Below are 12,340 nucleotides of genomic sequence, written 5' to 3'. Positions count from 1 at the left end.
AAAGCCAAATTTGTAATCACGAAATAGAATTAACAACACTTACACATAAAATTATAATTAATTCAACTATTATAAATTATCTATCTTAAAAATAACTTATAAATTAAAAATGTCTAATTAAGGCCCCCTAGACAAGGTGCCCATCACACAGGCAGCAATTTTGTTATTTATATGACGAAATGGCTTTTTTTTCTCCCAAGGGACATAATACCCCATATTTTGCGACAAAGCGTTTCATTTTCAGTGCATGCAGTATATATATTTCGTCTGAAGCTAGAAGTAAGTACCAATATTTATAGGTTACAGGTTCTAGGGTAAAAACAAAATCCACATACAAAAGTGAACCAAAAAATTTATTAAACGAAAAATATTCGACTCGAGACCTGCTTCAACGTATGCTGATATCAGATAGCCTAAATGTAACATATCATACAGATATTAGTTTATCTGTCAGATTACAATATGATATTTTATCAGGAAGGCCCTAACATTATACATAATTTCGAAATAATGTAACATAAATTCTTCTTCTTTTAACACAATACTGCTAAAGGCTTGATATTGTTTAAGAATTTGTTATATTAATTTGTTTTTTTTCTTCTTTTACCACTGTTAAAGGCTTAATAAGTTTTAAACATGCTGTGTACACTAATTTTGGACAATTACTAGGTTAATTTTATAAGCAACTTTGTTTTTCATAGTGCATTTTTGTAATTTGTCTGTATGTGTACCTAATAAATAAATAAATAAAATAAATGAAATATGATGTAAATTCAACAAATGAAACAGGCCTTAACTATTAAAAGATTTTTAAAACGATTATAAGTTCATCATTTTACATTTAAATACACCCAAAATTGCAAATGTAAGAGTTAATGAAGATCTTGATGAGGGGACCGGCGCGGTACAAGAAATTCTCACGTTCATAGATATTCAGATATGACAGGTCAGTCGACAGGAACCTCTCTGTTGGTTTGTCTGGAAGATAATGGACATAAAGATAGTGTAAAACAGTTATTCAAACCCATAATTCCTAATATTATAACGGCGAAAGTTTGGCATTTTTGTATTAAATTTTATATTGAGGTAGCTGATACCTTGGATTAAACATAGGGGTACTATTTTTATTCCCGAAAGTACGCGATTCCCCCAGGATTTCAAGGCAAGATGAAAACAAATATAAATGCCAAGTTTATTTATCATTTGTTTGTTACCTCTTCCGGTTTTATCTAGAATAAAAACTATTCTCGTGGGAATATCACGCGAGCGATATCGCGGGCATAAGTTAATTTATAATCTTATTTGTCTCACCAGTAGGCTCCACAAAGATGTTGGGCAAGGTTGTAACATCAGCGAACGTGTACGCTGAACATACTTGCATGGAATCCGCGTGTTTGATGTTCATAGTGAGGCGGACCAGTGCTGCGGACAAATATTTGTTTTGTTATTGAGTGGGTAGGTTAAAATCAACGTCAAAGTTGACAGGTGCCAGGTGGACTTAATCGTAATGTAGGTAACTTATAAACGGACCCGCGCGCGGGGCCCTTCTAAATCTATGGTTATTATTACCGCCATTTATTGATCAACAACACTAAACTTCACTGTCATGTCAAAGAAATATATGACAGCGGAGTTCGCGCCAGACGGTGAAAAAGTTCTGCCCTGTGATTGTCTGTGTTATGCTTACATTTTTTAAAACACAAGAAAACATTTATAAATAAACCACTCATTTCTAAACATAATTGCTTGTTATCAACTATATCAAGTTCTGGATCTATCTAGGGTAAGTACCATAAATTAGAAAAAAAATCTATTAAGATTTATTTATTATCTCAAAATACATAGCTTATTCAAACTGTGTGATTTGTTCCTATAAATTTATTTATTATATGGCTGCTTACCGCATTCGTCTGCCTCAATCCGCGTCTTAAATTCAATTAAAAACTATTCATATTGCTACAATTTTCAATCATTTTATGTTGTGGTAGTAAAAATCTGGTGTAAAACTTACGATATGAAGCCCTGTAGTTGAAGTGGAAGTACTCATCCTCCAGCGCGGTCTGATGGCGGATCAGCGTCCGCTGGGTCTGCAGTTCGAGTCCTGGACAGTCAATGGTGATCACTGACGTGTCGGACTGGATGTTGAAGCTGGACACAAAGTAAAATTTGCAACGGCAAAAAAAGATTTCATAATTAGGTACAATACAGCTGACTTTGTAATTGTACCTTTTTAATGGTGAAATAGAATTTTTGAAATCGGTTCGGTAGTTTCGGAGATTGCCCGCCTCAAACATACAAACTCACAAACACTTAGCTCTTTATAATAATAGTATAGATTCATTTTGGAAATGTTTCTTCCTCAAGAAAATTGACGGATCGTAATGACAGCGCGGCCGAAGCAGTCGACACGCTCTGCGAACCACCCCGGAGCACAACGGAGCTACAAAGTGCTAGATTTAAGAAATTACTCACAAAAATTCTGAAACGAAGCACTTATCATGGTTCCTCACGATCAGATTCTTGTCAATATACGACGAGTTGAAGTATGGAGTCTCGAACTCAAACTCATCGACCACGTACTGCGGTGAGATGCGTCCGGCCACGTTGCGGCTGCATTTCGAGTTCGCCGCGAAGTTGTCTCCGAGGCACCTGAGGTCGTTCAGGCGACAGGGCCTTACAATGTTTTGGGAGCCTAGAAATTTACAAAAATATGGACAAATTTACACGGCACGCATTGCATAGCCGTATTTTCAAGAATCTTCTTTTTGTTATTCGTTAACTAGCTCTTGGCCGCGGCTTCGCCCCCGTAAATTTTCAACATTTGTGGTTTTGTGGTTCCGCCCTAGAACATAACCAATCTGTATCTTCCCGTGGATGTCGTACAAGACCACGAAGGGAATTATAAAAAATATTTAGAACTAGATATTGCTATCATGATGAAAAGATCATTAGAGCTAAATATATTTTTTTATTGTTCTTAGTTATGCCTTAGTTTGGGGGACAAAACCGAGTAGGATGGCCTATATTCTTCTCAGCAATGGAAAGAAGAAGACAAGCAAGAATAATAATAATTGAATTTGATGATGATGGTTGCAGTTAGTGGAGAAAATATAAGTAGCGGACCCTGGACTCAACAGCTATGGCCGCGGTAGCGATATATTATATAGATACAATCTTCGAGATTAAAAATATATATATAAATATACCTGCATATGCGAGTGATGCAGTGATAGCAAAACACAACACTTTCGCTAACATTTTTGTAGCTTCGGCACAACTTAACAGTTCCAACTCTTTAACAAAACTACACAAAAACAAAACTATTAATCAACAGTGTTTATTTAACTAAACAAACTTCTGGATGTCTCAGTGAATTTATAGGTCGGTTCAGCTGAGCAAATATGATATTGACGTTTTAAAACGCGTTATTAATTATTTGAAATCGAATAAATTTAATTGAGTTAGCAGAATAAGCTGTTGTCGCTGGCCCCGAATATAATAGTTGGCAATTTTTGTTTTGATATCTATTTGACGGCCCTTATATCATTAGAAACACCAGTGAAAAAAATACTGTGATAATGACAATGCTTTCAAAGATATGACAAAAATAAAATCACACATATTTTTTACTCGTCCAAACGCTCCGTACTGAGTGACACGAGCAAGTGACGTCACAACGTGCTAAAATGTTCCCAAAGAAAGCTATGTTTGTTCGATGGCTACTTTAAATATTACGTTTTCGGTGATAAGTTATTAATAAAAGTTGTTACAATTTTTTTTATAAAGGTTGAGTTTGTTTTTATAATTCCATACTTTTTGAAAATGAACTTTCCAACAAACTTTAAATCTTCGTATTTAGAGATCCAGCTGCATTGTTACAGTCTATGAATTATCATATGATCCTAAATATATCTATTTTATCTAGATTATTCATATTTTTTCCAATTCTCTGACCTTGTCGACTTATATTTACATACATACTGATTGTATTTTTTTCTCAATTCGTCTACGTCTATTTCCAAAACGATTGGTATATTTTTAATATAGAAAATAGCATTTCCCCGCGGCTTCGGCCGCTTGAACTTCCTACGGGACCAATACTTTTTCCTGGAATTCAAGGTCTGTGTCCTTGTCCGTACTCTTAACTATACCTATCTACGATAAATTTAATATTGGTTGAGTTGATGAAGCGTTAGATTTTCAATTTTTGCATTTATAATACGGAACTCTTACGTCTACTGAAAATATGTCTTAATATCTATATACATAAGGTGCAAATATATCTTACGTTTGCTTTTAAATAAGTTTAAGTTATAACAAAGAAATGAAAAACTGAAAACAAAATGCTGCCACGATTTATTTGTTATCAGTTTGTTTAAACTGTACTGACGTCATAATATATTGTGTTTATTCAGGCATCATCAGAATTTTATTTGGGACAGCTGGATACCCTGCCTCTGTGAGTCACAGATTAAAAATGTTTTTATGTCAATATGCACTTGTGTTGCGCTACAAATTCCAATATAAAGGATGAAAAAATGTTTACCCAATGGTATAAGTATTGGAAAGTATTTTTTATATATATTATTGCCTTCCGAAGCACATAGGTGTGCATGTGCTTCGGAAGGCACGTAGAGTCGTTGGTCCCGGTTGTATTTGCAGTCGTTAAAACCCGCCAATCCGCAATGTAGCCGCGTCCACATGGACGCAGTCAGCCATAGGCTAGTCGAAAATATTAATTCACTTATCAAACTCTTTGATCGTAGACGTATACCTACACTACAAAATCTTCCATCCGAAAATGTCTCTGGTTTTGTTTTGAACGCCTTTTATTGGGTCGACTGGCGACTGTCGAGTGTGAACTTTCTTACGGATATTAAGTATTGTAGTTAGTAAAATTATGAATATAAACATAATAAGGACAAACCACACAGATTGAGCTAGCCCCAAAGTAAGTTCTAGACTTGTGTCATGGGATACTAACTCAACGATACTATATTTTATAACATATACATATATAGATAAACATCTAAGACCCGGGCCAATCAGAAATAGATCATTTTCCGTCATGACCCGACCGGGGATCGAACCCGGGACCTCACGGTTCAGAGGCAAGCACTTTACCACTGCGCCACCGAGGTCGTCAGTATCTATATAAAAGTTTCTACTCCCATGTCGTGGGTCATTGCCCATACTCCTTATCCATCCATAAGGAAGGCCAGTGCCCCAGCAGTGGGGACATGGCTGCAGATGACGATGATGGCGGGGGTATAAAAAATTATAAAAAACAAACACTAAAGGCTTAAAAATCATTTATTCATAACTATCGTACATTAATCATATCAATAATAATATTAACCGTTTAAATACCAACGTATTTGACACTCCAAAGCGTTATATCATATTAAATGCAGTTTATATAATTGTATATTTTATATAATTTTACAATACGCAAGAATATTGAGAAAAGACAATTAAAAAATTTAATTCAATTGAAAAAAGTTATTTTGTAGGTAAAGTTTCATTTTGTCCCTTTTTTCTAACATTTTTTATAATCTTCATATTTGACAAAAAATTTGTTGATACTTTAGTTAAATATTTCTTGCAATATATTAATTTCTTCTTGCGATGTAACAAAATATAAAATATATATACCGATTTCAAAGTCTGAAAAAAAAATTGAAAAAAAAAACAACATCGGCTTACATAATTAGGAACTACAGACAAAAACACCATTTTATTAAAATAAAAAAAACTTTTCATCATATTTGGCTTGTCAAAAACAGTGTTTCAATCTGTATAATAAATACACTTACTAACAAACATGGCTACTATAATATGAATCGCGAAAAAAATGAGATTCTTAAAAAATAAAACAATAAAAACTATTTTAACTCTACAACCAATGAAGGCATGACTTTTTTTTTCTTAAATTGTGATCGCCTACGCATTGAAATCGGTATATAAAATTTAAAAAAAAAAAACCTGTTAAATACAATAGCTTTGAGACAGCATTAAAAAAAAAACCGTCTAGCTCATCTTAAAATTAGTTCCGACGGTTAAGCGTTAAATAAACAAAAAAAGTGGTAGTGTGATAGAGTTTTTATATATCGGCCGTGTGAACGAAGTGGCAATTTCTGTGTTTACACTAATATCTGTTACATAATCAAGAATACAATATTGAAATGAAGAAAAATCCTTTAGAATATATACTAGCACACTGTACGCGACGATGAAACGAAATATAAGGGATGTTACTTTAGGAAAATAAAGTTATAAGATATAAAATATCAGTATAATAAAGAAGTCTTTCGTATTTCGTGACAACCCTGACTCAGCTGTCGACGCAGGCGGCTGGTTCGCCTGTGCAAGTCTCATTTCATCATAATAATCATTTACATAACACCTATATAAAGGGCATCTACGTGTTGGATCTATATCCCCACGCAAGTCTCACTATGTGCCGTGAATCGAGCCAAAAAGGAGAAATAAAATATATTATATATATTAAACTGCGCTATTTTTGGTTGTATTTGATAAATAAACGTAGTATCCGAAAGACACGAAAATATTGTGCGAGCGAGAAGAATAACCACTGAAATTACCATTTCTACAAACGGCCGAGTCATACACTCCTTACAAAATTAAATTAGTTCGTTTTTTTTTTAATATACCATAATTAATAAATCTAAAAAACACCCCCCTTTCTCGTACCTTCACAAAATCAAATACAGGCAATGTACAACACTTACAACATACAACATGACTGACTGACAACCTTGTCAGTTTCTGACAACCTTGTCAGTTTCTGACAACCTTGTCAGTTTCTGACAAACATTCTGTCGTTTCTGACAATCATTCTGTCAGTTTCTGACAAACATTCTGTCGTTTCTGACAAACATTCTGTCGTTTCTGACAAACATTCTGTCAGTTTTTGACAAACATTCTGTCAGTTTCTGACAAACATTCTGTCGTTTCTGACAAACATTCTGTCAGTTTCTGACACACATTGTCAGTTTATGACATACAAAGCGAACAATCGTGGAGTATTATACAACGAAACGCAAAGTTATCAACATATTCTTTTAAATCTCATTAATGCCTGTTTCACATGGACTTAGTTACTCGCCAACTAAATAGCAAGTAGAAATGCAGTTTCAGAATAGCGCGAAACAGTCAGATGGTCAAATGTGTGTTCGCTAAACATCTAATATACCTAACTGTAAGGAAATACGCTTTTGTAGAAATATTTTTTTCTAGTCAATGTGAAATAGGTATAGCTAATTCCTCTCCATATAAATTCACTGGTTAAATAACAAAAAGTTGTCTCATACTTAATTGTGTTTCCATGACTTAGTTTTTTTACACGAAATAAAAGTCATCCAAACCGACACATTTATTGAAAAAATACAATTTATATAATTTCATATTATTCCTTAGACTCCGGTTTTCCGATGTCAGTCGTAGATATATTGTTTCTATGGCGTGTTTTTCCTATTATTATTATTTTTTTAAATAAATACGATGTTTACAATAACATTTTTATTTATAATTCACGAGATTTAAATGAAACTGACATCAGAATAGCACATCCAAAAGAAAGTAGACTTTTACAAATTCAAAAATCAACGTCTCGTGATAGAAATGAATGTTAGAAAACTTTAATATCTAAATTGGAATCCTGTCTATTACCAAGGGCACTTATAATTTATGTTTAAATTACACGGATTTTGCAACTAAACACTTGAAAAAACACTATTTTGAGAAAATGTATCATCCATTTTGGAAAGTTGTCATTATTTATGTGTTTAGTAACTAAGTCCGTGTAAACTTTAAGGAAAAACGGGTCCATACACACACAGCCAAGATGACAACGACGACGATACAAAAGGAACAAAATTTGGGAATGTATTTATGCTAAAAACTACGAGAATTTATAGAAATTTCGCATGGACCCTACGGACTAACGATATTCTATTTAGTATAAGCTACATCGACCCTCACAGCTTTATTTATACGTATTATAGTCTAAATTCATCTAATTAATTATCAAAATCTTTTGAAATATTGAAAATTGATCATTAAATTCAAATAATCAAGACTTATTTTTGCACGCACTTATATCCATGTAAAGAAGGCTTTATGTAAAGGTGATTTTAGACTACAACCGAATAAAATCGAAAGCACTTGCGATTTGACAATTACATTCTTATTTAATTGGAAAATCAAGCTTAATCATAGCGTTTCATGTGCTCCTAGTTAATGAAAAACTACACATTTCTACTGAGCGGTGTTGCGACTGGGGCAAAACAATTTTAATTTATTAAACAAATAACATCAATTTATTATGGTAGTTTTCCTATAACCGTAGTAGTTTTTAAAATTAAGTTAAAAATACTCATTAGTTTTTGTTAACATGTGGTAGTTTTTAAACCGACGTAAATATACCTTGGTAGTTTTTGGCAAACCATGGTAGTTTTCCCCAGTCGCACCACTGCAACATCTACAAAGAACGCGACCGATACAAAAGTTCTGTACATACATACATACAGCTTTATAATTTACAAGATAACATCGTAATATACAAGCCTCGTAGCAGAAAGAACGAGTCACACCATTTTTTTCTTCTACAATCATTAATTTACTATACTTCTATATAACAATTATCTGTTTGGCGTTTTCCTCGTGTTTTCAATAATGTGATTGACTTAAAAAGTACGGGGTTTCATTGGGAATCTACCACTCATACAAGAAAGATACATCTTTTGTCCCTCATCACATGTCTGGCACAATCTGCAACTATGTACGAGATTATGTGGATTAGTACCTTGTTATTTATAAAAAAAAAAATTTAGCTAAAGAACGTTTTGTTTCTTTCTGACAGTTTCAAATATTATAAAGAGCGATAGTGACAAAACATAGTTTAGCTTCAAGTGTGCTTAATAACGGGAATATAGTTTTTTGGTTTTCGGAATTTTGTAATATAAAGTACCCTATGTGATATTCCAGAGTATATTATTATATTAGGATTCCATATAGTTTCTTCTCGTGTCTTTCTAATACGCTTTTCTCTTTCTTGTACGAGCGAAACGAAATACCTCACGTCTATAGATTAAATAAATATATTAGGACAAATCACACAGATTGAGCTAGCCCCAAAGTAAGTTCGAGACTTGTGTCATGGGATACTAACTCAACGATACTATATTTTATAATAAATACTATAATAGAAAAACCAAGACCCGGGCCAATCAGAAAAAGATCATTTTCCATCATGACCCGACCGGGGATCGAACCGGGGACCTCACGGTTCAGAGGAAAGCATTTTACCACTGCGCCACGGAGGTCGTCAAATTTCAAAGGAAATGAAATGTCAAAGGAGTCCCTTATAATTAAGCAAACCTCAAATTAAAACATTCAAATCGACTTAGATAACGAAGCAACTTGTCTAAAATATAAGAGATGTATTATATTATTTAAAAAAATTGTGTGACTCAACACCTTCACTCGCATTCTAGTGTCCTTATCAATCTTATACTAACCGACGCGCGCGCACTCCACCTTTTTATAAATAAAGTCATTGTTGCAAAAACTCATACCGTGCAAAGTTTAACGTTTGATGTATTAAATACTGAACTCGACTAGAAACTAACTTTCGAACAAATTATACCAATATAATTATGTAACTTTTGACCAAGCAATTTTATTGGTAAATTCAATAAGATAATACCTAACTTTGCCAAATCAACGGATATATATATTTAGGACACTGTTTTGACAAAAATCTGAAAAAAACTGAAAATGATATGTCTAAAGACATTTGTATTGCTACATTCAAACATTAAACTTTACAACACAACATAAACAAAAAAATTCACAATCATTTTATGAGCTCGATTCTTCAGTTCAATGAAACAACAATTTAAAGTCACGAAAATATACTAAGCATAGACCGAGGCTTAGTCAACACCGTTTAAAACGCAGACGTGAAACTGAGTGATTAAAAATATCATAGAGAACTTCCTCTTGATTGACGTCGGTAAAATAATTAAATATAGAATAAATTAACGAACGGCTGTCAGCTCTCGTGTTGTCCAATGTAAAGTATGTCTACAGAGAACGGTGTAAAGTCCATTTTTCAATAAACGCCATCGTGCCGAGGGGCAGCGGTGCGGTGGAAGAGTGCGACCTTTTGTACGCTAGTAATTTTTCGTGACTTAAAATAAATGATAACACAAATGCAAGTCCATGAAAAACAAATTATATTTCGAGAGATATATTTTTGGGTGGATCTCAGTGCGTTTCGACCGCTGCGGCCGCGCTGTCATTACGATCAGTCAATTTTCGTGAGCAAGGAATCATTTCCAAAATCAATCATTCATACAATTTACATTACCACAGTACAGATTAATTATTTTAAAGTCAGACAGTAAAACGAATTCTTGTCTTTGTTAAAATTTGAAAGATTGTAATGACAGCGCTACGCAGCGATGAAAACGCTCCGAAAACCCACCATTTTTGGGTCTGTAGTTCGTGTAACTTAATATAAAACACTTTATTTTTTTAGATAGAATAGATTTTGGTAATAAAGTTTGCAAAAATATATATCTAAAAAAAGTATATATGTTTTTTGTCAGTCAGCTTTCCACATTGACATAATATCGCAATCGAAAAAAAATGAATCGAACGAATCGATCGATCGTACTTTCTTGATTATGCCTGCGCTTTAAAAAAAATGGAGAAGAAAAATATGTTTTTTCGACGTATATTTCAATAGAATTAGAATCGTAAAACAAACATAGAATGGCGTAGATAAATTATATCTCTCAAATCTAATTTGAAACTACATAATAATTCCGGAATATCACCTTACAGACTATACGGCACAGGGCTTGGCTTCAGGGCTAGGTTTTGGATTTAGAGCGCAGTAATTTTTTTGTTTAAATCATAATTTTTTTTGTGATATTTTGATGTTTACAATATCCATGACTTCAGTTCTATTAATAGTCCATTTTATTTGATTTTCACTCGTAATACAGTTGCAGATTTATAGTGTTCCTGGTATTTTATGTTTAAATTATTCATTTTAGCAATAAACATTAAAATCAATTGGAAACAATTTTCGAAAGTCAAAATCATTTTGCTCTCCAGAGAAATTGTGTTTGGGAGACTTACATCAATTGATATTGTATGATTATTGTGTATTTACATTGTTATATTAATGTTAAAAAATTATACATAAATTTATATTAAGAAAATGGTAAGCCCTTCTGGCATAATAGGGACCAACACTGTTTGAATGAGTTTCTTTCGGCATTTCTTCTCAGCAGTGGTCGTTCCGAAATGCTAGTAGTTTGTAGCTTTGGTAAACATCATTTAATTTAGAATATGACGTGAAAAAGTGCCTGTGAAGGCCTAATTTCTGAATAAATGATTTGATTTTGATTTTGATTAATTCTGTGCTATCAAATCGCCAAAATTATTTCTGTGTTTACTTTGAATAGACGTTGTGTAGTAAATTAATTATTCATCTTAAATTGGCTACTTAACTGGGTAAAAAAAAACAATGTTATTATAAAAGTATTTAAATAACGGAACACAATAAATAAATGTCACTTTAATCGATTGCTTTTATTGATAACGTAAGTAATTTACTATTTTTTTGTTCTCATTAAAGTATAATTAGGAATCCATTTTTTGTACTGTAAAAATCGTGACCTTTCAACACACCACTGTCACACAAAACTCCATATAATTTTTTGTATATGACACTAGATAAAAAGTATTTGATCTGAGACATTGGAAAGTAGCCAATTTTTTAAGTTAGTTTACGCATTATCGGTCGTTATATTATCATATTTTCAGGTATTCATGGCGCCGAAGCCACTACTGAAGTCGCTAATATTGTGTAATTAGATGACTCAATGGTTGACATATCTGTGTGTAATCAACACAAAAAAATCAAAAATTCCTTTTTTGTAATTAAGACAAAAAGCAGTCACGAAACTGGACTAAAGGAGATAAAAACAGTGTTTCATTCTACGAACCCTTCCTCCCCTCCGCCCCCCTAGCCCCCCCCTCCCCTCCCCTCCCCTCCCTACCCGTCAGTCTGCGTGCTGCGTGTGGAGACGTGCGCACGTCGCCGTCGCCGCTACGTGCCGCCGCTGCGGCCGGATTCCTCGCGCTGTTTGCTTATGTATACCTTGGATGAATAAAACTTATTTCAATTGTGATTCTGTAAACACGCACACTAGCGCCAATATCTCATGATGGACTAGCTCCGACCCGGGGCTTCGCTCCCGTGGGAATTTCGTGATAATAAGCACCCTATGTGTTATTC

General features: G+C 33.6%; 2 protein-coding genes across 10 annotated transcripts in view; both read right to left on the bottom strand.

Annotated features, from left to right (window-relative positions):
• Positions 1 to 334: 334 nt before the first annotated feature.
• On the bottom strand, positions 335 to 3,355 carry LOC128681658 (fibrohexamerin-like). 2 transcript variants are annotated; one of them, XR_008406036.1, is made up of 6 exons: positions 3,207 to 3,355; positions 2,473 to 2,692; positions 2,012 to 2,148; positions 1,312 to 1,422; positions 764 to 978; positions 335 to 510 (listed from the first exon to the last, which is right to left on the bottom strand). XR_008406036.1 is itself a non-coding variant. In XM_053765744.1 (5 exons), the coding sequence occupies exons 1-5, from the start codon at positions 3,256 to 3,258 to the stop codon at positions 842 to 844; spliced, it is 657 nt and encodes a 218-aa protein (XP_053621719.1). In that variant the 5' UTR covers positions 3,259 to 3,355; the 3' UTR covers positions 620 to 841. The 2 variants fall into 2 exon arrangements, 1 of the variants encoding a protein (XP_053621719.1); XM_053765744.1 differs by lacking the exon at positions 335 to 510 and having other exon boundaries at positions 620 to 978.
• An 8,737-nt stretch (positions 3,356 to 12,092) lies between these two features.
• chb (chromosome bows) overlaps positions 12,093 to 12,340 on the bottom strand; it is a 46,805-nt gene continuing 46,557 nt past the window's right edge. For all 8 annotated transcript variants that reach the window (XM_053765369.2, XM_053765366.1, XM_053765371.1 and 5 more), the window contains one exon: positions 12,093 to 12,202. In XM_053765369.2, the coding sequence (XP_053621344.1) occupies positions 12,152 to 12,202 (51 nt within the window). In that variant the 3' untranslated portion in view covers positions 12,093 to 12,151. The remainder of the gene's footprint in view (positions 12,203 to 12,340) is intronic.

Source organism: Plodia interpunctella, chromosome 27, assembly GCF_027563975.2.
Source record: "Plodia interpunctella isolate USDA-ARS_2022_Savannah chromosome 27, ilPloInte3.2, whole genome shotgun sequence".
Lineage (NCBI taxonomy): Eukaryota > Metazoa > Arthropoda > Insecta > Lepidoptera > Pyralidae > Plodia > Plodia interpunctella.
This window is presented reverse-complemented; position numbering and strand designations above follow the sequence as displayed.